The 25707-nt window shown below is 33.3% G+C and overlaps 2 protein-coding genes across 21 annotated transcripts in view; one reads left to right on the plus strand and one right to left on the minus strand.

The window, feature by feature from the left end:
- The window catches only part of LOC143222475 (protein roadkill-like), a 62447-nt gene extending 47544 nt beyond the window's left edge, over positions 1-14903 (plus strand). For all 10 annotated transcript variants that reach the window (XM_076449067.1, XM_076449066.1, XM_076449065.1 and 7 more), the window contains 3 exons: positions 8664-8786; positions 9582-9724; positions 10877-14903. In XM_076449067.1, the coding sequence (XP_076305182.1) occupies positions 8664-8786; positions 9582-9724; positions 10877-11021 (411 nt within the window). In that variant the 3' untranslated portion in view covers positions 11022-14903. The remainder of the gene's footprint in view (positions 1-8663; positions 8787-9581; positions 9725-10876) is intronic.
- Positions 14904-17038: 2135 nt separating this feature from the next.
- LOC143222473 (tax1-binding protein 1 homolog) overlaps positions 17039-25707 on the minus strand; it is a 50184-nt gene continuing 41515 nt past the window's right edge. For all 11 annotated transcript variants that reach the window (XM_076449054.1, XM_076449048.1, XM_076449053.1 and 8 more), the window contains exons 12-15: positions 24953-25099; positions 23485-23707; positions 21842-22046; positions 17039-19436 (exon numbers count right to left, since the gene is read on the minus strand). In XM_076449054.1, coding sequence (XP_076305169.1) covers positions 19205-19436; positions 21842-22046; positions 23485-23707; positions 24953-25099 — 807 coding nt within the window. In that variant the 3' untranslated portion in view covers positions 17039-19204. The remainder of the gene's footprint in view (positions 19437-21841; positions 22047-23484; positions 23708-24952; positions 25100-25707) is intronic.

Below are 25707 nucleotides of genomic sequence, written 5' to 3' on the forward strand. Positions count from 1 at the left end.
CATAAAGAAAAAATATGCATTTTAGTTGTTAGACTCAACCACTTATTTGAGTAGATCTTTGAAAGATGAAAATAAGAAAAGGGAAAATAAAAATGAAAAACTTTTTTAGCTTTTAATAGGGAAAATGTGAACACTATGAAATTAGCCTAATACTAGCTGGTCAAAAATTTTAAGATCATACCAAAAAGAAGTCCTAAACAGGGTAGAAAATACCCAACAAGAGGTCTCAGTAGTGAGTTGCATGACCATCATTGTAAATAACTGCAAACATTCGCTTTGGCATGGTTGATATAAGCATTTGAAGAAGGCTGGCTGGAATATCATTCCAAGTGGTGAAGATGGCTTCACGAAGATCATGCACTGTTTGGAATTGACATCCATTTCTATAGACTTTCCTTGCCATTCACCCCCAAACATTTTCAGTGGGGTTCAGTTTGGGTGAACATGCTGGATAGTCCAAAAGAATCATGTTGTTCACCATGAGAAAGTTCTTTGTCCTGCAGACATTGTGGATTGCAGCATTGTCCTGCTGAAAGTCATTTCCACACAAGCGAGGGCCTTCAGTCAATAAGGATGCTCTTTCCAACATGCCTGTGTAGCCAACTGCTGTTTGACACCTCTGTATAACCTGAAACTCCATTGTTCCATGGAAGAAGAAAGCACCCCAGATCATGATGGAACCTCCTCCACTGTGTCTTGTAGAAAATGTCTCAAGTGGGATATCCTTATCGTGCCAGTAACGTTGGAGCCATCTGGACCATCTAGGTTAAATTTTTTCTCATCAGAGAACAAAATATTCTTCCACTTTTCTACGTCCCATGTTTGGTGCTTCTCAGCAAAGTGTAACTGAGCTGTTTTGTGGTGTTGAAGGAGGCGTGGCCTTTGAAGACGTTTACGGTTTTTAAAGCCTTTCTCTCATAGATGCCATCTTATTGTTCTCGAGCTGCATTCTGTGTTCGTAAGGGCTTTAATCTGGTTTGACGATCGGCTGGTGTCTTGCCGGATAATCCGTCAAATCCTCCTTCTCAACGCCAATGAAATTATCTTGGGCTGATCACTTGAAATTCTTGTTCCGTATCCCTCAGGGTCTTTTAAGAAATTTGCAGCAGCAGTTTTACTACGCCCAATCTCACGAACAATTGCACGTTGAGAGATACCTTGCTTTTGCCCCTTGGCATGGATTCCTGTACATGGTGAGAGAACCTGTTCTTTCAGTTTACCTCCTCTGGGATCTAAACATCTACCCATGTGTTTGCCGTGCGTGGCAACCTGAGAAGGGGAGGAGAGGATCCTTGTGGGTGAGGGGTCCAACCCTAACACACCACTTTGGCCTTGAATTCCTGTAGATGGGTGGCCTAAGGTGGCTCCCCTTGGGTCAGTCGGCTGGTCCACTCGGGCTAGGGTCAACCAAGTACCAGTGTTGGATGTTCTCAACAGGTGTTGTGGATATTATATCTGATGCTGGTGTTTGGGTATAGTGCTCACGAAACCCTGGCATTGCTGCAGTGCCCTTGTTTGACACTGTAGTGCATCTGCCCTGTAGGGGTCCATGTTGGGTGGGGTCAGTGGGCACTGAAATTTCCCTTTCTTTATTATGGATACTCCAATTAAAAATCTTAATAAAATAGTGAAAACACAGTCTATAGGTAAACGACCATGCTTTGAATATCCTGAGCAGCAAACCTCACCATCCGTACCACCTGTTGTACCTCATTTTCTTATATTGCACTCGCATTCAGACAAATCTTCAGGGTAAATGTCTCCCTTTTCATTCAAAAGGGACTAGGGGGCTTGCTGGCTCTCCAAAATCAGTAAAAAAGCTTTGATCTGGTGACATATTGGTGGAAACATCCACATCTCAACACAGTGAACTGCTGTTGCATTCAAAGGCAATTGAGGATTTACCTATAGAGGTTACACTTCATGCTGCTTTGAATTCATCACGAGGAGTTATTGTTGAGAGGGATTTGAAGAACATCCCAGAGTCTGAGATTCTCGCTGGTTTTTCAACTCAAGGTGTTTCTGCAGTGAGGCATATCTCCTATCTCCGCTAGCAAAGATGGAATTATGGTGCTGTTCAATATCCTCATTCTGACATTTACGTCACCATGTCTGCCTGCCACCATCAAGGCAGGTTATCTTAATTGTAGAGTATGGCCATACATTCCAAGCCCTCTCTGATGTTTCCAGTGTCAACGATTTGGCCACTCTAAGATGTCATGTCGTGGTTCCTTGACGTGTGCTCGTTGCAGTGGCAAGGACCATGATACCTCTGAGTGTGAAACGAACCCTCATTGCATCAATTGCAATGGCTCTCACACATTCTATTTTTGTTCTTGCCCTAAATGGTTGGAAGAAAAAGAGGTGCAGTGTTGAAAATGATTAATAACATTACCTATCCTTGGGCTCAAACTGCTGTCCACCATTTCATTTCGGACGTATGCTGCTGCACTTTGTTCCACAACTACTGTGGGAGTGCAGACAGATCTCTCTGTGCCTCCTAAAGAATTGTTCTCCAAACAAATGAAAAGTCTTTTGATCTCCATGGTTAAAAAAGTTTGGCTTTGACACCTATCTCTGTCCCTGATATACATTCCACCAACCCCAAGATCCTCATCCTTTTGTTACAGGTACAGGCATTTCCTCGGATCCACATTCCTCTCTCACCCCAAGATGCAAAACAATCATTCGTTCATGTCCTCAGTCTCTGGAATCCCCTTCCAACAGCAAAGACCTGCCCATTTGACCCAGGGCAGGATCCATGGAAATCGATAGACCTCCCTCGAATAAGGAAAGTAAGGAAAAAAAGAAGTGGTCGTAAACAGAAGGGTTCTCCGCCCAATTCACCTACACGTAAATAAAAAATGGCCATCCTGATACAATGGAACTGTCAAGGTTTACATTCTAATCTGGATGACATCAAAACACTGATTACTTCCTACCATCCTGTTTTTATCTTCTTACAGGAAACATTTCTGAAAGCTGTCGATACAATCACTTGTCGGCAGTTTTTTTGATACAGATATGACAGGCTGTGTGATGGAGGGGTGGCATTGTTAGCTGATCAGCATGTGCCCACCCTATCTTTGCCACTCGACACACCCTTGAAGGCCATAGCCATCTGTGTTTTTTCCTTGGGTCATATCATCACTGTTTGTTCTCTCTGTCTATCACCTGGAGAGACATATGATCAATCAGAATACTGGTTCTTCTACATATTTCCCTGCACCTAGTCAGTCCTTTACTGCTTTTGATCTCTCAATTTGTTTCCCTTCATTATTTCACCATTTTTTATGGAGGGTTGACAATAATCCATGAGGCAGTGATCATTTTCCAATAATCTTGAGAGAGATTGGCTGTGGTCGATGCCACCTGATCCGCATGCCCCGGTGGAAGCTGGATCAGGCAAATTGGCACTCTTTCACTGCTCTTGTAGAACTTGATCCTGCCATTGTCTGTAAGCCATCAATAGATGACTGTGTGGCAGCAGTAACTGACTGCATTATACAAGCAGCTGCTCAATGTATTCCTAAAACCTCAACACATTTTCCACTATATATTTGCCATGGTGGAATTGTGCCTGCCACATGGCACGGAAGGCTCAAAAACGGGCCTGGGATACTTTCCATAGATATCCCACACTCTCGAACTGCGTTGCTTTACAGTGAGCTCATGCACATGCTCGATGGGTAAGACGTCAAAGGCAGAAGTATTCTTGGATCAAGTTCGGAACCAGCATATCTTCTACCACTTGTTCCAAAATCATTTGGGACAAGATTCGAAAGGTCAGTGGGCAATATCGATCTGTCCCCCTCTCGATTTTGCTCTCTGATGGCCAGGAAGTAACTGATACCCAGAACATTGCCGATACTCTAGGTGAAAGCTTTTGCCAGGTATCTAGTACTTCTGCTTCTTCTTCCACCTTCTTACCCATGAAGACTTGGGCAGAGCAATCACCTCTTTCGAGCTGGTTGTCTTTATGACTATAATAATCCCTTTACACTGGTTGAACTCAGACTGGCCCTTCATCAGTCTGACAGTACATCGATTGGACCTGATGATATACGCTATGACATGCTATGACATCCATCTCCTGCTTCTCTTGCTATTCTTATCTAAGCCTGGGAAGGATCCCAAGATTCCTTCCAACTACCATCCAATTGCTTTGATGAGCTGTCTCTGTATGACGTAAGAGAGGATGGATAATGCTCGTCTTGTTTGGTTTTTCAAATCAAACAACTTTCTCTCGCCCACACAGTGTGGGTTCCGATGACAGTGTTCCACCATGGACCACGTGATTTGACTTGAAACATCAATCAGAGAAGCCTTTCTTAAATTACAACATCTTGTATCAATATTCTTTGACATTGAGAAGGCTTATGGTACAACATGGAGGTTTGGCATTTTGTGAGACCTCCATATATATGGGTTATGTGGCCATTTGTTTATTTTATTAAAAATTTTTAATGGACAGGAGATTTCAAGTTCGTGTTGGTTTGACACTTTCTCGTTCTTTTCTACAGGAACTTGGGGTCCCTCAGGGCGGTATTCTGAGTGTCACACTTTTCAGTATAAAGATTAATGCCATCACTGAACAACTCCCTCTCATTGTTGCAAACGGTTTCTATGTCGACGACTTTCACATCTCATGTCAGTTGTTGAACATAAGGTATATTGAGTAACAGCTAAAGAATGCCATCAATTGTTTACTGAAGTGGGCCACAGCAAACGGCTTTACCTTCTCTCTCTCTAAAACCATTTGTATGCACTTTTGCTGCCAATGGGGTATTCACCCTGATCCTGAAATCTGTATCGGTGAAGTTGTGCTGCCTGTGGTCTCTTCTTGGGGCTTATCTATTACTGTAAGCTGACCTTTATACCACACATCAAGCAGCTACTGGTCAAATGTACAAGAGCAATGAACATCCTCTGTGTCCTCTATACCACCACTTGGGGAGCGGATCGACGTTCTATGCTAAAGATATATTGTGCTCTTATCTGATCGAAAGTTGACTATGGATCACTGGTCCATGGCTCTGCCACACCATTGGCCTTAAAAATGCTAGACCCTATTCATCATTAATGACTTTGTTTCTGCAGTGATGCTTTCTGCACTTTCCTAGTTCAGAGCTTACATAGTCTCATGAACCTTCTTTGCACCTCTGCCGTTTGCAACGGTCTTTATAATGTGCTTTGAAACTTCGTTCCTTAACAAAATATCCCACCTTGGGTTTTGTTTTCCTTCCTCGATGAGCCATGCTTTTTCAGTCAAGATGGTCTGCCATTGCTCCTTTTGGCCTTCATATCCCAGTGCAGTTAGATGAATTGGGTCTGTCCTTGGATAACATTGCTGTATCCACTGGTTGTGATCTATCTTTAAGTCATCTGAGAAAAGTAGACACTTCTGATTGGAAATACTGTCTGTTGTTTGCTGAACATCTTTTGAACAATCCTTCCATTCCTATTTATACAGATGGTTTGAAATCAGGTGACTGTATGGGCTCTACCATGGTTTGTTGTGGTTTGGTGGTTGCGTGCAGAATCCCCTCTACAGCTTCTGTGTTCACTGCTGAACTATATGCCATTTCTCTTGCCCTGGATCACATAGAAGCTAAGCAGTACTCAAACTGCACGATTTATACTGACTTGCATAGTTCTCTACTGGCCCTGGAATTGCTTCACGTTGGTTCATACCCTGTTTTCATGGATATTCAAAACCAACTGTCCCATTTCTCTTTAACATCTACTTCTATCCAGTTTTTCAGGATACTGGGCCACATTGGTATTTGCGGGAACAAGCTCGCTGACACTGCAGCTACGTCTATCTGCTCTGGCACTATCACCGCTGTGCCTGTCTCACACATGGACTATGGTCGTGTATTCAAGGCTTGGCTCCGTGCCAGCTGGCAGTTGACTTGGAGTGAGAAACGTGAAAACAAGCTTTTACAAATAAAACCCTATATTGGACTTTGTCCGTCTTGTTACTGTAAGGATCAGAAAGAGGAAGATGTTCTAACTAGACTATGCATTGGTCACAGTGTTTTAACTCATTGTTTTCTTTTGTCTGGAACTGATGCACCAGTCTGTAGTTTGGGTAACACTCAGATCACAATAAGTCACATTTTACTTTTTTGTCATCATTATGACTCTTAATGACAGCACCATTTTGAACATATTCTGTCCCAAGGTTTGTCCATAACGTTAGACAGTGTTATTGGTGATGGTGACACTGTCCACTTTGGTAATGTTTTTAGTTTCTTAAAGGTCATTACAACTTTTTAAAAGTTTTTTAATATATACTTTACACCTTTCTTAGGTGGCTCCCTTTTAAAAATCACAGTTCATCTAGTTCAATTTGAAATTAGAAACTGACCATAACATGAAGTAACTTGAAACCAGGATTCGAAAGACCAACTTCAGGTGACTGATGGTGGTTTTTGTACTTACGTGTTAGTCGTCTTGGCGAGTTATGAGTATTACAGTCATGCTACAGAAAGTCCTTTATAACTTGAATTACTGTAGTTTTTCTCTTGACGTTGTAGACTAGATGTAAGTATTGGTTTTATGCTATTTATTTATTTATTTGTTTTTAACTTTGTTTTGTTTCACCTTAATTTCCTTTTATGAATTTTACTGAATTTACTTTTACCTTTGGCACAGATAGCCCAGCTGTTTTGTGCCATAAAACACTAAATCAACCAACCAACCTTGCTTTTGCAGCTTGACAATTCTGCTATGTTCAAACTTTGTCAACTTTTTAGCCTTTGCCATGTTTTTACCCAATGTAATACAGGAGATGTCAGTGGGAGATGTTGACAATGCTAATGCTTGAACACAAATGACTTAATTTCATTATGTGTTTACTGATTAATGCTTTGTTTCAGTATGGTTTTAAACTTTTGACCAGCTAGTGTTTAGGCTAATTTCATAGTGTTCAAATTTTCCCTATTAAATGTTAAAAGGTTTTTTTTTTATTTTTATTTTCCCTTATTTTCATCTTTTGAAGCTCTACTCAAATAAGTGGTTTAGTCTAACAATGCAAAATGCATATTTTTTCTTTATGTTCATTGGCCTTAAGATTTTGGCCAGCAGTATATCATCTGTTGTGAGTTATAAAGGGTAAAAATATATCATAATTTTGTTTAAAATATATCAAAATATAAGATATTTTTATTCTTTATTTTAAAGCTACTTTGAAATGGAATGTTATTCCATTTTAACCTAAACCTAAGTTTAAGCATACTTAAAATAAGGTGTTTAATATGAATATCTGTAAATTTAAACTTTAAAGCACATTTTGATAAATATATATGCATAAAAATGATTACAATTGATTTATTTTAATTTATGTACAACTGGTTGATTTTTCTATATTTTTTAATGTTATAAATATTAATCTGAAATAAGGATACTATTCAAAATATTTTTAGTTACAATATTCAGCCATTTTATTTTTCAAATCACTAGTAATTTTTATTTTAAAACCAAATTTTTGTGTTTTGTCAATAAGTTGACAACTAGTAATTTTAACTTCAGAAAAAGTGAATGCTAATATGGTTGATTTCAATAGAACATATATAAATGAATTACATTTTTTACTTTATGTAATGGTTAATATGAAATAAATATTGATAATCTATTACAGTTATACAGGTTATACTTCCAAAATTATTTCATGTAATTTTATCTATAAACTGATGTATCATATTTAAATTCTTAATAACTTGCAAGATAGTCTAAAAACTGGTAGACAGGTGAATGTCAAAGAAAGAAAAAATAAGTGATAAGGTAGCACCTTAGTATTATTTCTTGTATAAATATATAATTAATAGCCAAATTGTTATTTGCATCAAGAATATATAGACAGAACTTTAGCACTGTATTGCCCTTCATAGTAAAATTGAAAAATTATAATTTTAGCTAAATTAATTCAGATAAATTAAAATTAATTCAGATAAATTAAAGATAAGATCAATGCACTGTCACACCAGTAACACAATTGCAAAATAAAAAATTATGCAGTTTGTCAGGAAGATGCAAAAAATTAGTGTCTGCATCAGTTGTTCCCAAAAGCTTTGGAGATACTCCATCTATTATACCTAATCCAAAAATACACAAATTAAAAATAGTACATTAATAAAGAAAATTACATTAGAAATTTTTGTTAGTAAAACACCACCATTGCTGTTTGTTTTTTTAGTGTTTAGCATAATTTATTATGTTTTTGTAGTGTTTAGCATAATTTATTATGTTTTCATGATGCATGTTTTTAGAACATTAGTAGCTTGAATATAGTAATTTACTAAAATGTTAAGTCTAAAGTATTGATAAATAAGCTTAAAATTAGTTGACTGAAAACTTGCATGAATACCAAAGCAACAACTAAAATGTGAGTCCTTTAGAAGATTGATACTGGTTTATCAAGAGTAGAATACAATCAGGTTAATTTTTACCCTTCCAATTCTTGAACATATAGACCAGAAACAAACTTGAATATTTATTTGGGTTCAAAGTGATACTTTTGAGGTAAAGATGCTTGTGTGTGTGTTTTATGTTGCTTCTTTTAAATTGAGTTTTTGTAATAACCTTTTTCAAGTACATTTCATGGAAAATGTTTAGTATAATTATAAAAATTGTTGAATGACAAATTTTTTGTTGCAAAGAATCGAGTGGAAATTACTGATATGGATCATGAGGTTTTACGAGAGATGCTACGTTTTATTTACACGGGGAAAGCTCCAAATCTGGAAAAGATGGCAGATGACTTATTGGCTGCAGCAGATAAGGTGTGTGAAGTAGTGATTAGTAGAATTTATTATCCAATTAACTGTCAAACTCGTTTGATTACTTGCATGAGACTTAAGTAGTTGTAATAATTGAATAATCAGAAATTGTAATTTTTATCACTTGATTAATTTCATAATTCGTGACGCTAATGGATTAAGCTTAACAACTGTGAATTCAGTGAAAATGATAATGGTAATATTTTAATTATTTGGGTAGTTGTAACAATCAAAAGTATTAATCAGAAACACTGATTTCGATAAGTTGGTTATTAAGTTAATCAACTGAATTGCAATTTCAGTAAATTGATTGTCTTATGTGACACTAATTGATGTAACTGATAATTGTTTGTATTCAGAGTTAGTAGCTGAACTCTGCTGTGAAGTATTTAATGTTTTTCTTCAAATGTGTTCTTTTTTTCATTAATTATTTTACTAATGAAAAATTAGAGGTTATATATAAATGTCTACAGTTACTGTAATGTTAAAACAACGTTTTTTTTTAAATTAATAATCGTTTTTGTGATTAGTTCTAACAAAAGATAAACTCTTGGAATTATAGAACTGAAAATTTTCTTACTGTCTTTTTTGAAAAATTGGTTCTTTTTCTGTGATGTATTTAAAAAAACATTTGATAATTCACAATTTCTTTACAGTGTAGTACCTAAACTCATACAGATGTGGTTGAGTGTTTTTTTTTTTATACTGGAACATATTCTGGTGTTAGACCTCAAAAGACAGTTTTAACATTTTAAAAATATCTTCAAGTCAGTTTAGTTAAAGCTTTTCCATTTTCAGTATGCTCTAGAGCGACTGAAAGTAATGTGTGAGGAAGCATTGTGTTCAAATCTGTCTGTGGAAACAGCTGCTGATGTTTTAACACTGGCTGATATGCATAGTGCAGAACAGTTGAAGGCTCATGCCATTGACTTTATCAACACGTAAGTTATTTTATACAGTCAAAACCAAAGGTATTGAATTTGACATAGTTTGTAGTTGCAAATATGCAAATTGTTTTACTTAGAAATTACGAAAGGTATTTATTTGTAAAATTAGGATTTGACGTTACTGGTAGTTTAATATGAATAACATTTTACAAAAGGTATTGTTAGAAATAGAATTTGTGGTTTGTAGTTCTAAATACTAGTTATTTTACATTAAAATAACTAAGGGTATTGTGAGAAGTAGGTTTTGACATGGTTTTTAAGTATTTGCATTTCAGTTGCTTATTTTGGTATATGCTGTAATAAAAAAAAAACTTGCACTGTTTTACAACAGCAGCTGTCTAAGTATCAAACTGAAATAGTAAATATATATATATATATATTTTTAAAGTAACACTGATACCAAATATATATTTTGGGGTAAAAATATCAATTATGTTTACTGTTATATTTAATAACTTGAAGACCCCTAGTGGCACAGCGGTATGTTTGTGGACCTCCAACACTAGAATCTGGGTTTTGATACCCATGGTGGGTAGAGCACAGATAGCTCATTGTGTAGCTTTGTGCTTAATTACAAACAAAAAAACAGTAACTTGAAGGTTTGTACTATTTTTCTTGTATACCTTGAAGTGGCATAGTTTGTTATCTAGTTAAGCTGATGCATTAGTTAGTTTTGTTTATAATCATTTATTGGTGTTCTGCAGGTAAGAGTGTTTCTAGTGTTTGTCATGTTAATAGTAAATTCTTATTCTAAGCTGTTTAAAGGTGTTGGGCATGAATTTTAAATAAATTTTTGTTCACTTTTATCCCTCAGATTTTCTAGATTGAAAACAAGTTCTGTGTATTCCTTTTTTAGATATTCCTACTACCAATATATTGAACAGATTTATATGATAAATGTTTTGTTTTATAAGCCTCTCTTGTTTGTATATACGTTGTGCAAAGAAAAATAATGTCATGATTAGTTTTGATTCATTATTACAAGGTAGTGGCCCATTGTACTCCTGTTAGTGAAATGTGACAATGCAAAAACTTGTGTATGATGCACACATGTTGGTAGTTGGAGGGTTATGAAGCACATCCGATTTTGCATACTAAGATGTTAAGGCATTTCATTAATAACTTATGAATCTTCTAATATTCTAGGCATGCTACTGATGTCTTGGAGACTGCTGGGTTTAAGGCAATGATTCATCGACAACCTCATCTCATAGCTGAAGCATTTCGAGCTTTGGCTACTCAACAGATCCCACCAATAGGCCCACCTAGGAAGAGAATCAAACAGTCTTGAAGCTAGAAACAATCTATTTGTGAAAACAAAGCTCCCAGACTTCAGTAAATTATTCCCAATTCATCTTCACCTACCACCCTCTCCACCTCACCATCATTTTAATTGTTGTGTACAGAAAACTAGAACTAACTTGACTCTTTCTTATTGTTGACAATGCTTGTAGTCAGAAATATAATGAATGCTGGTGCTTGCAATACTATTTTCAATAGAGAATGTGATATTCATTAGTTTGGAAAATGATAAAATGTAGTTTCTTGTGGTACCACTTGTTGCTTGACTGCTTTTAACCAAAAGACTGTATACTGTAGTATAACAAATAAGGAATTTGCAATTTTATTATTTTAAACTACCTTTCTAAGGTCAGTTACAGGTTAATTTGTTGTGATTTTAGGCTGTTATCTTTAAGTGATGTGGTGTCTGAAATGTGATAACTATGTTCTAAGCTTAAGAACTATCTTCTGCAAATACTTAAATGTTGGAAGTTCATGACAAAAGAGTAAAATCCATGGATTACTTGTAATTTTTGTGGAATTTCATTTTAGCTGTGTTTTAATAATTTAGACAAATTTGCTTGTATTCTCAGGTTCAGATTTAGGAAGTGGTAAATTTTTTAAGAATATTTCAGTACTTAAGATATATATAGGAATTGTAGAATTTTCCATCCTTCTTCCATTGGAAATACTTTACTTGAGTTTAAATGAATCCTATATATTTCTTAGGACACACATTTTCTTTGTGTTCAAATACTTATAGAAAGACGTTTCTTATGTTCCAAGTGCTCTTGCTTCATTCAGTCTCCTGTGAAAAGTGAATTTTATGGTAGTTCATTAAAAAGACATAAACAGTTTTCTTTTAGTATAACTTTAAAGAGCTATTTTTTAAGTCTAATACCACATTTAAAACATTTTGAATTTGAAATGCAATTGTAAAACATCAAAAGTGATACATATTGAAAACAATATTGGTATTAAATCCAGGCTTGCTGCTAATTAAAACCCTGCTGTGATACAAAAACTAAACTTTTCAACAGTAAGATGAGAATGTAGATTTTAAAAGGTCTTAATGCAATTTAAATAAGTCCAATTAAATAGCACTTGTTTTTTAGTAATATATATATATAAATACTTTTCATTTAAACTTACTCAACAAACAATAGTGTAAGCCTAATTAATTTTTTCTTTCCATGGGAAAAAAAGAAGTTTAATAATTAAAAAGGAAGATTTTTTAAATGCCATACATCACTTTTTGTAAACCAGGTGTTCTAGTAGACTCTTCATTCACATCCATTCAGCATTATTTATCCATTCTGTGGACAGTATCACACCTTTCATACAGCAAATGTATCAATTCTGGCTTTTTAGCTAATATTATTGTACATTTTGTCTTTTCATGCTCCACTGGTTCCAGCAAGAAAAGCAAATAGTTGGTGCCTAACTGCATGATGAACTTTAAGGGGTGTGGGGCTAGAGAGACATGTAGCCATTGCATTTTTCACAGGGGACTATCCCTTTTTGAAATTTTAATATTAAAAAGGAGTCTCCAGGTAATTTATGAATAACTGATGTTTTTAATTACAGTATGTATATGGTGTTGAAATTAACTTACTGTAGTAAGCATGCAACTTTAGCCCCAAAATTATTTTAATATTTTGTACATGTTGCTAAATCACTTGATTTTGATTCTTTTTTCTATAGGGACAAATCACATTAGCTTTTTTTTTACCACATTGGAAGTATGAAAGATTAAAACATAAACATTATTTAATGCATTAGGAACAGTATGTAATGAAATTATGTCGGAAGTATTGTTTTCTATGTATTCTTTTGCCAGTTTTATGGTGATATAGGATCAAATGAATGGTAGGTTTTTAAAAGTATTTGCTAATCATGAATGATTAATTATAATCATAGTGTAGACCACTGTTATTGTGCTGTTCTTAATGTACTTGCACCTTTGATCATTACATAATTTTATCAGTTCAAATTCTGTGAGTTGTTTTCACTGTGGTTGTAAAGTAGTTCTAGTTACTTTGTATTAGAGGCCAGTAATATAAGTTATTATATGCTAATTGGAGTTGCTTAGTTATTTACTGCATGTCACATTTTGAGTCTGCAGACATCTTTGTGGTTAAATAGTAGATAAGTTATTATTGTTAAGCCTAAGAGTTTGATTGAAAGTGTTCATTATATATAAGAGCTTTGTAATTACCAGGTCTGCTGATGGAAGTGCATGTACTGTATGAGAACTGGAATATCTTCAAGCAGAAATTAGTGGCTAAAATTATATAGAAATATTTGAAATTTAATAGTGTAAGGCTGTACCAGTGATTCATATATAGGAATTGGCTTTAACATCATTCCTTGTTCTAATAAAATCTAATGTCAGGTTAGTTTTTTTGGTTAGTAAACAGATGAATAGCTGTGCAGCATTAAATCATTTTGATAGATCTTGTTTAAACAAGTTAACTCTTTAGGGGGTAGTGGTCCCCCTACATAATCACAATTAGCTCACCCAGATGTTGGATAATTTGTAGTTGTTGAGATCATCATCTTTATACTGTTGGTTATAATGTTTAAAAATGGTTCATATTTAATGGCTGCAGTTCACAGTTACACTGAATACTACATAACAAACCTGGGTTACCTTAGTCGTTTTATAAAATGAATTTTATTATTTTCATCTATGTACTCTTAAATCAGAGTTTGTTGTGACACATGCCTGAATACCAGATTTATATGAACACATTTATTCAATTTAATATTTTTCAATAAGTTACACAAGACCTAAGTAAGAATCATGGTTGGTTTTACTTTTTTGGGAGCCTGTTCTGACTATAGTTCAAGATGTATGTGTGTTGATTTAGTTATGTCATTTTAACTAAGTTAAGATTGAGGGTGGCATACTTTTACTGGTCTGGCTCTTTTTAACCAATTTCATAATTATTTATCTTATCTTACATTAATGCAGTGCATGCAATATTTTCTTCAGTATATTTGATAACTAGAGAGTGGATTATGAGAAATTAGGTAATCCTCACAACTCCATTTATTTTTCTGTAAAGAGAAAATTATGTCAGGTGAGTCAACTGATTTCCCAAATCAAACATACACAAAAAAAAAACTGTTTAAAAACACATCAAGGTTATAGCAATGTTCCTTAAAATAGCCTGAAACTATTTGTTGATATAACTGATCTCAGAGATTGAATACTAGTACAAAGGTATTCTCACCTGTCATTACTTTGTATATAATTTCCTGTTTATCTGTATATATACACGTACATATAGTGTGTGAATTTGTAATAGTTTTTCAACTTCTGTGTTATCAAATTGAAACTGGTAGGTTTTCGTTTTTTTAAAGTTGTGTGGTACAAGAGAATTATGTAGTTATTGTACCAGCTGCTGTGCCAGGTGATTAAATCTACCTTCAGTTTTCATTCTGATGGTGTCCTGGTACTGTTGGTAATATTCCATGTTTTACCTCATGCATTCAATTCCATGCTGGGCACAAACTATCTTGTACATCACATCAGGGAGTTGTATGAACATAATTTAAATCTTTTCAACACTTGTTTATTTCAATAAAAATTTACCCACCACAATGTGTCAATTTGTAATATTTAACCTAATTATTTAATGCACATGTATAATAAAGATGATTTGTGTTGAAAATGTTTCTGTAAAGAATAACAAACAAAATTTTGCAAAGGGAAATGTTTCTTAGTCTATTCATTGTATGATTGTTTTATTTATCCATTGCAATGATTTTAGTGGTTAGTTTTGAAATTACCAGATGTTGAAAATTTTGTTACTATTGATGCAGGTTCATGATCAGGAACACTCAACTTATATTTTTTTGTTAAATAAAGAATTTTTAACTCTCATCTCCAAGGGTTCCTTTAACATCTTACAATTTTCTTTTGGAATATCACTGTAAAATGAGTAGGACTATATAAATAAAAATTGAGAAAAGATGGCTGCTGCTCCACAAACAGTTTACTTTGCATTGGGGCCATGTCAAAGGTAATTTTTGAGAGAGCATATTAGTTATGTTGGGACTGCAAAAGAAGTATATACAGTTGGGAGAAACAACAATGTACATCTTATAACATTACTGACTGAAGCTGCCTCTATGGGGTAAGCTTCTCATGTTACCCATGCTCAACAGACAGTAAAGAACCTGAACCACATTCAGAGGAAGGAATTCGACAAGGTTTCATAAAATAATTGCATTGGATATACTTGTTTTTTCCTTTACCTAACCTGAATCTTACAGTACTGGTTAATGAGTTGTCCTCATGGAGTTGATTTTTCACACAAAGAGGAGAGATTGTGTAGGTTTATTACTAGTAGCCATTTTCACAAACATTTCTCAGGGATATACAGCACACAAAGTCTTAAGTAACATACTGTATCATTTCGAAAAGTAAACTAAAATCAATTTCTGCAATTAATTATCTCATAATTTTACAGTAGAGTATGGTATAAATAAGAAAAACAAAATTAATAAATTATTTTGCTACTTGCAATTATATGGTTATAACCATAAATAAACAGGGCAAATGATATTATGCAGAATGATAGTGTTGACAATTTTGGAGGATTGAGATGAAATAAATCTTATACTCATATGTAAGAAAAAAATTGGGTATGATGCAATTTAATGCACACTAGCATTTAAAAAAACAACTTTGAATAATAAACTGGAAAACTAAGTTTCATCATCAATCCACTATACATTAAAAGTAAAATGTGCAAAAGTTTATGGTAAATTATTTAATTACATAAGTTTTAAAATAATGTTAAAATATTTTCTTCTAGATTCCAGAAAACATTTTGTATTTTTGAATTAATATGAAATGAACTTACAATAAATGTTTAATGTACAAGTCTAAAACTGAAAGTTTTATATTTTAAGGTAAAAAGATTGATCAATCTAACATATGCAATATTTAAAGAATTATTAAAATGTATTCTTACTTTAGCAGAAGTGTATTAAATAAACCCTACTTATGGAAGGTAATCAACACTTTAATAAATCTTACAATTACTATATTTGTTAGTAACATATACTGCCAAGTACTAGTAAAACAGCTAGTTTGCAAGATCTAAATAATAAACCAGATTATGGTTAATACATGTTTGGGTATTAAACCCAACATTTTATACTAATTTTGCCAATAATAAACATGTATGAACAAACATTTGTTCTCACCTTGCTTTGTCAACATGCATACAACCATTACTGGGTGTAGAATAAATCGTTGCACAAACTTGGAAGGCTATTTAAAATATGACTTGAGTGAATGACCAAAAAAAGTATCAGATGAAAAGTTTGAAAATTCATGTTTTTTTCTCTTCAAAATATTTTTGTTTCAGCCCAAACTACCAATACACATTGTGGTACTCAATACTCTGCAATACAAGTTCCAAATTTATGCACCTATCAAACATGCAATTTTAAAAACACTAAGGGCAAGAAACCTAGTCAAATTTACATCTGGGTGAAAAAAGAAAAAGCTTCCAAACAAAAAATTCAGCCCTTTTCATAAAATGTCATCACAAAGTTAAGAAAATCCAGCAGTAGAGCTTTTGACATTGCAAGTAGCAATTAAACAAACAACTATTAAAGCCAAGTAAAAAATAGATCAAAATTACTATATTAAACCTCTGCTTTTAGGATGTATTACCCTAATATTACAAATGTATTTCAATTACATTCCCTTGAACTGATGGTTAATTGTCTCATAAAAAGAAACTGGTGACCATAAATATATGTAAATATAGTTAATGTGGGCTTCAAACCTTCTGAAATGAAAATAACAGTCCAATTATACATTTGGTATGTGAACTTTATGCTTTGCTAATAGTATGTTTAACTAGGTAAGTTTCTATTTGGAAATGAAATAACATTCCTTTTAGTTGATAGTTTCATATAGTCGATACATAAACAGACTTATTAAAACTTCCCACTCTAAATCTAAACTGGAAGGAACAGAAACAAGCACATGGAAAGCTCTTTGTTTTTGTCTTTATTCACATATTTCTAAGCTGAATAGCACTGGTAAGTTACTACACACTCAAAATTCTTTCTTTATCAAAATTTCATAACTTCCAATATTTTAAGATCATTTAAATTTTCTAATCTTACCCAGGTTGAGCAGACAATTGATAAAACATAGCATAATGTCTTAAAACTAGGAAATAAGATTTACTTACAATATATATTAACACAGCAATAAATTTCTTTTTGTTTTTGCAAGACGTTTGCAAAAATACATCCATTTATTTATTCTTCTGCACATTATATCATATGCTCAAATTAATTCAACCTTTTATTGTTATTTGTAACTTAAAATTCTAAAATCCAATTACCCTACCACAGTACTGAAGTCTAGTTAAGAAAAGAACAGAAGAAAAATTAGTAAGTTTTTAAGACAGGTATATTTCTAATAAAAATGATCATTCCTGAAGATGTTAATACCAGTGGAAAAACAAATTACAAGAGTGCTCATTGAGAAAAAGTAACAAATGCAGATTTTATAGAGAACATGAATGACTGTGTATTAACTTCCAGGAAAAAAAAGAAAGAATCATACATTCCCCAAGATGATCAATGAGAGAAGTATTGCTTCCAGGAACAACAAGGACAGAATCATATTCTCCAAGGCAAACAATGACAGAAGCATAGCTTCCAAAAATAAAAGGTAGAAACACAACCCTCCAACAGAACGGTGACAGAAGTACAGACTGAAGGATTGTATGATAAATGAAAAACTTTACAGATAATAATCCCCTAGTATGAATGTTTGGGAGAATTAAGAAAAAATAATCTTAAGCTATAATAACAACCAAAACAAATGGATTTCTTAGAAAAGATTGAATTAATGAATTATAATAGCAGAGATATAGATATGGTTTCAAAAACAATAATAATTATGTACAGAATTTGTTGTGAAGAATAGTAATAATGAAGTTACTATTAAAAAAAAAAAACGTTTCACATCCACTGAACACCTAAGGTAACACTAATTGTACTACAGTTTTCATGTTCTTAGTTTTATCTAGAAACTTTTACAACAAATTATTAAAATGCTACTGAAAAATACCACAAAATAAAACTAAAGTATCATTAAAGAATTATTACTTAAACCTAAGAGTACTGAATCAAACATAAGATCTAAGTGTTCATAATGATTAACTAAACCAATTTATAATGTCTTTATTTGATCCATATAACATTTCACACTAGAAATACCATAATATCTTCACTGAGTTGTTGCTGTGAATTTACTAGATGGTGGTCAGAGTAAAAGATTATTTTCTTTATCTATTCTTCCATTTGTTACTTAAATATTATATCATAATTGCCAACTCCATAACTTTTTGCATCCTTTTAACAGCCTACTGATTTTATTGGTCAATAATAGCAAAAAATACTACTTTCTAAAATTAACATGCAACACTGAAGGTTTTGTTGATTTTTATGTTGCAACAAGGTTTCTTTTGCAACTTTGGTCAGTTTCTCTCGATGCTGTGTGAAAAATAACATCTCCATAAATTTGTTTTATGCATTGGCAACGGCCACTATTCAAAAATGAATCAGCAAGAGACAAATACTGTTCCATTTAGGTAAAAGCACAATACTGCCTAGTGCTAACCTAACACGTGAAGATGAACTAAACTTCACAAAGTCATCATCATGGTTGACAACAGAGGAAAGGAAATATGACAATTAATTGAATTCAGCATTGTTGGAGGAATTTGGGTGCATTCACCCTTTAAAACAAAATAAATCATACATGCTTGGTGTATGTGATGAAATCACAGCATCGAGAAAACAATTAATCTGCTTTAATTTTGCATAAAAGAATATCTTAGATTGTGCAGACTTAAGGTTAAGATTACAAAATGTTTTTTTCTGGGAGGAGGGCCGACTCCCACACCTCTTTCCTGGTTGCTCTGCTCTCTCATATCACAAATCCTTTTCATCTGCTCTTTTTCTTCTCTCAGTGTTGACAATTATGCCATACATCACTATTACAAAAAAAATTTAAATCTAAAATGAAGAAAGAAATAATTAGACAAAAATTAAGATTTTTTGAGCCAGACTTACTGCTCAACAAGACATGAACATAAAGAAAGTTTAATCTAAAAGGAATAATCTGACAAAGCTTGGAGTCATTTAGACTTTATCATGATTCAAATCTTCTTGCTGAAAGTGATCCTGAATATGGAACTGAAGGTAGTCCAAAGGCAAGGAGGTGTGAAACATCTGGCCACAAACTGGACACATTCTTTGTTGGTGTTCTTCTAGTAAATGAGTCATCAACAAGTCAGTAGTATCCAACTTGCCTCCCACACTGATTTGACAAACAGGGCAAGGTACACAAATTATATTCTTCTCCTGCTCTTTGCTATGAAGGAAAGTGTAAAAAATTAATCCTTTCAACTGAAAAAGCACTAGTTATTTAATTTGATATTTTTGTTATTAACTCCCTTCCATGATATAATACAGGCACTCTTTTCACATTTCAAAAAATATGTATTTCCAAAGTTAATTCGGAAAAACCACTTCTCAATATATTTTAATTAAAAAACAATATCTGTGCTAGCCATTCCTAATTTAGCAGTGTGAGACTAGAGGGAAGGCAGCTAGTCATTATCACCTACTGACAACTCTTGGGCTACTTTTTTACCAACGACTAATGGGATAGATCATCACTTTATAACGCCCCCACGGCTGAAAGTGAGAGCACATTTGGTGTGACAAGGATCTGAACCCGCGACCCTTGAATTACAAGTTGAGTGCCTTAACCACCTGGCCATGCTGGGCCTCCATCATGTACGAGTAAGCAATAAATAGTTACAGTACAAATGTTGTTAATTATGAGAACATTTTTAGTAGTCAGTTTTGGTAGTATTCAGGTTGGTTATACATAAAATTACTATATACATATAACAAGGCAGATTAGCTACAGAACTTTCCAAGTGTTAGGACAACAGAATATTTTGTCATTATATCCAACTTAAGGAAGCTAATTCTTCCATACCATTACAGAATGTAAATTTCAACATTATGGTAATGCTTCACCTATCCCTATTGACAACTGTATGAGCTAGGATGAGAATACTTATCATTCTTTATATTTCACATATACTTGCACCAAGGGCAAGTCATAAGGGTTCTGCTTGAATGAAAACACTGATCAAATTTATGGTCTGGAATAACTGTCATGGTACCCCATGCAGTGTCTTAATTATATAGAAAGAAGCTTGCGTATAGTACTGGGTATATCCCAGAAGAGATCAATTTAATAGTGCTCTGCAAATAAACCTTAATAAAAGCAGTGTTTGACACTGTATATTAAGTTTTGTTGTCATATGAGAGTTAAAAAACAGAGAATCATCAGTAGAGCAAGAGAGTTCACATAAAAGTTCTACGTGATGCTGGTTGGATTTTCTAATCAATTGTTACAGACTAGAAATGTTTCACAAACAGTGCCAACTACACCCTAATGTTGCAAGCCTGAGTGGTGAATTTGAAAATAGGAAAGGAAGGAGACAGAACATCTAAACTCAACACTTGTGTTAAGTAACTTCATTTATGCAGCCTTGGGGACAGAAGGAAAACTGCCAGAGAAACAAGCATGAGATAAATGACCATGTACCAAATTACAGAAAAGTGTCCAGATGTTCAGTATCAGGAAGACTCAACAAGAATGGAATATTTAGTCATGTAGCAGTTAAAAAAAACCTTTACTACAATCTCTAAATATTGTCAAGAGACTGAAATTTGCTAAAAAGTACAAAAACTGAACTGTTGAATTTTGAAAAGGGCACAATGGACAGATGAGTCCAAATTTGAAATATGTGATTCAAAGTGTAGGTTGAATATCTGGTGGAAGAAAGGTGAGATACTTATCCCAATGCATAACACCCACCATGCAGCATGGGGAAGGCAGTATGATGGTTTAGGGTTGGTTTTTTGTTGAGGCAACAGGAGATGTTTGCAAAATAGATGGAATAATGGACCAGCTCAACTACCATCAGATACTGATCCATCAAGGATTCTGCTACCAAGAAGATAATGATCGCAAACACTCATCCAACATACACAGAAATTACTAAGCTTAGAAAAAAAGTTGCTGGAGTCATTCAAATAATGCAATGGCCATCATAGAAGAGAGATCTCAACCCAATTAAACATACAAGGAATTTGACAGTTTAAAAAACTTAACAAATCAAAAGTTACTTCCAAAGAAACTTTATGGAAGTGTATTAGAGACATTTGAGTAAAATACCAAAGGACACTTTGATTAAATATGTTGCAACAATGCCAGAAAAACTGTCTGTAGTTATTAAATGAAAAGGGGGACACACAAAATATTAACTGTTTACTGAATTCAAACACTTTCACTGAGTTTCTGTTGCACTAAATATGAGGATTAATAGAACTTTGATGTTTCACAAGTGATTTACCTTCCTTCATTCATTGAAAGTAGCCTGAAGTGTAATTTTTGACTTTGTCCTAACACTTTTGAACAACATTGCATAACATTAAAATGTTCATATTATAGATATAAATGAAACAAACAGTAACATTCTTAAAGAAAGTTCTAGAAATATTTTAATATAAAAAAATACATCTGCCAAAACTGATAATATTATTAGCTGATGTGTATTTAACGTCTTTCTTACAGAGAAAGCTATAAACAGAGAAATAACATCTGTGATACTTTAATTCTTGGTTTAATACAACCTACACTTTCACTTTTTTTTGTGAGCTACTATTTATAAAGAAAAAATCTAAAAAAAATACCTGTTTGGCAGACATGAAGCTTCTGATTTTATGAATTCTCTGAACTGGTTCTGAATAACATCATCAATGAAGTTTTGATTATTTTTTACAGTTTTGTTAACATCACACTTGGCTTTGGAGTATCCATTCTTGACAGTCTCTTTCACAGCTGACTTTGAATGCTGTAACTTTTCAGGTTCTAAGGGACTAGGCAGACCACAAAGTCCTACAGAATAAAGTAACTTAGATTTTGAAAACATAAAAATTACATGCAACAACTAGAAATAAAGTTTATAGGATCCAACTCAAATGTGGTGGCTAGAAAGTAGAGTAGATATGAAACCTAAAGCATTAGATCTGATAGCACAGTACATCACATGCTCTAATTTAGTACAATATTTAACAGATACAAGTTATTGGTACATGTGTGTTACACAGCTGACAGGTTAGCAACTGACAAGTTTTGACTGTTTCAAAGTACCCAAAATCAGTGTATACACGTATAAGTCATGACCCGGTATCTTTTCATTCTGAAAATAACAAATACTAAGTTAATACAATAACAATAAAAAATAAAAAGAAGCTATAACTGTAACATTTTAAAGATGCATCAGAGAAAATGTTTGGACTAATTCTAAGGTTTTTCATCTTATTTACACAATTATTGTAATTATTACATGAACAGACAGACAGATGCAACTTATACCCAGAACGTTATGAAAGTAAATAAGAATATGGTATCCTCACTAAACTACATTTGCCCTGCTACAACCAGTGTCGACAAGTCCTTTCAACCAATACTACAGCTCATCAGGGTGGCCAAGATATGACTAACATAGTAGCAGTCTATGCACCATTTATATCATCAGGTACCTTGAACAATGACAGTTGTATTACAAACTAGGTTAAGCAAGTAAGTTGCTCTGTTATTACTTTATATTGAAGTTATTTACAACTCAGATTTTTAGGGTAAATATTAATAACACAATGATATTTGTTTTATTTGTAATGCCATTTTTTTATTATTTTGTTATTATCGCCATAATAATACTACGTAACAAAATTTTTACTTTTTCTTGTTCCTGGACAGAAAGTGTTATTTCCCAATTGCTTATGCCTAAGGTAAATGGAAAAGACTTATTTTTCTCTTCAAACTTTGCTTTTGTGACTTTGGAGCATATAATGAAAACATGATGGGAGACTACATTTGGTGACTGATACGTGAAAGTGATTTACATTACAGTCGCAAATCTCGAAAAACTACTCCCATCTAAATATTTTTGTATAACCTTAGTATAAATACATATAAATCTTGATTCATATGTTGTTTTATTCAGACCTTATGTAAATGAAAATGTGCAAATTTGCTCGTTTTTACATAGAAAATAGGTTAATTTTAAATTTCATTATCCAGGTCACAAAAGCAAAGTTTGAAGGGAATAATGGCCATTTTCTGTACTTTTACAACATAAACAATTAAGAAATAACACATATTATCCAGGAACAAAAATTTTTACATAGTGTAATTGATCAGTGTGAACAGAAGACATATGTTAGCAACTCAGAAAAGCTGTAAAAATATATCTTAAATTTTATGAAAGAAGTTTTATAAGCTAAATTAGCACTCATTTAGTATTTACATTATTACAACATTTGAACTGTACCAGAATCATCCAAAAGACTGTTGGAGGTTGACACACATGGATCACACTGTGGAGAAGCAAACTGTTGCCCTGAAAATTCTGTTGCACCATAGCTGTTAGAAAGTCTTGGGCAACACTGAGGTTGTGAACTTGGGATTACTTTCTGAAGCTGTTGAACAGGCCACAGTTTTGAAAAGGACAACTGGGTAGTACTTGTTGGAAGGATCCAACCCAAATGTGATGGCTAGAAAGCAAAAAGAGTGGATAAAAATATATTTTCAAAACTGAAGTCTTAAATATCACTTACATAATATCCAATAAGAAAGAAGTATTTTAATTTGTGTTTTATTACCACAGTTATATGGGAAATTATAGAAACAGTACAGCTAATTAATTAATAATAATCTATCCTCAGCATGGCTTAATAATATTTAAGTTACCTAAATTCATCTTCACAGGTATGAACTAAGAGCAGTTTTTACTGTTATTATTTATGTTAAAACAATCAACTATTTTGAACCTTACAGCAGTTAACTGACTTTTTTCACATACCTATAGGATTTTAAGGCCAATTGTATTGAGGTTGAGTGTTAATATTTAACCACTTTAAATACTAACATGTTAATCTCTCTTCTTAATGATAAAGACACTACGTACGTGCACAGGAACAAATATTCTCTCACAATCTACATGTTAATCTCTCTTCTTAATGATAAAGGCATTATGTATGTGCACAGGAACAAATATTCTCTCACAATCTTACAGCAATAAAAACTTATTATATTGCAAAATATAATCTTATTTGTCAGGTATGTACTTAAAATACACAAGTGACTGTTGTATTAATAGCAAATATTTTAAATAATATTACACTAAGTACACATTTACTGTTTTGAGGCATACAGTTCTAAATGTTAAAGGGTTAAAAACAAATACAAATTTAAACATTACACAGATAAATGCCACTTTTCATCATTCCAACTATCAGTGCTGTCCTAAAATGCAATGTGGAATGTACCACAGAATGATGCAATAAAATTAAAAGTGATAGATTCTGTATCACAGAATGATGCAATAAAATTAAAAGTGATAGGTACTGTATCACAGAATGATGCAATAAAATTAAGTGATAGATACTGTATCACAGAATGATGCAATAAAATTAAAAGTGATAGGTACTGTACCACAGAATGATGCAATAAAATTAAAAGTGATAGGTACTGTACCACAGAATGATGCAATAAAATTAAAAGTGATAGGTACTGTATCACAGAATGATGCAATAAAATTAAATGTGATAGGTACTGTATCACAGAATGATGCAATAAAATTAAAATTGATAGATACTGTATCACAGAATGATGCAATAAAATTAAAAGTGATAGGTGCTGTATCATAGAATAATGAAATATATTCCTTAATGGGTCAATCACAGTTTTTGAGCTTTGCAACTCCATTTTTAAGAATCACTCATTAGGAGGGTCCTTACCATTTTGATCATTCCTACAGCTGCTGACTTTGGTTGCTCTACTATGACTGTTTTCTGTTCTGAACCTTCTTGAATTTCTGGGTCAGTTTTTTTATCTTCCATCTGATGGTCTTGTTTTGAAAATGACTTTTGTTTTGCTTCATTAGTCTATAATACAACAATATATCAATTCTATAAATGGTCCCTATATGTTCTCAGGGTCATTATCCATTAAAAAAAGGCCAAAATTTTATATAAAACTAACAACAATCTACCATAAGTGCTGTAAGTGTTGGAAAACTTTATCATATCATAGGAATTTTTATGGAGAACATCAATTACTGTGATCAAGAAGTCAACTACAGAGTTATAATGCCCTACAGAGAATTCTGAGCATAAAGCTACACAAAGGTTTATTTTGTGCTGGACTCACCACACGTATCAGAAACTCAGTTTCTAGCACTGTATAAAAAAGACTGAATACAATGTTAAAATGAAAAGCAATTCTTATTTGATCAAAACAAATCAAACCAACAAGTACTATGGATAATAAATTGCACCTATAGATAACAGAAAGAAAGGCTTGAATTTTCTACCCCTCAAATACGCTGTTCTAGACAGAGAGTATAACATTATACACACAAAAATGATACTATAATCCCTCTTACTATGAAGGCAATACCACATAACTGGTTGTTTTAAGAAAGTAAATTTCTAAACTTAAGACAAGGTAGTGTTGCTAAAAACAGTAGGTAAGACACCAAAACAAGGTGTCC

Source organism: Tachypleus tridentatus, chromosome 8 (genome assembly GCF_004210375.1).
Source record: "Tachypleus tridentatus isolate NWPU-2018 chromosome 8, ASM421037v1, whole genome shotgun sequence".
Lineage (NCBI taxonomy): Eukaryota > Metazoa > Arthropoda > Merostomata > Xiphosura > Limulidae > Tachypleus > Tachypleus tridentatus.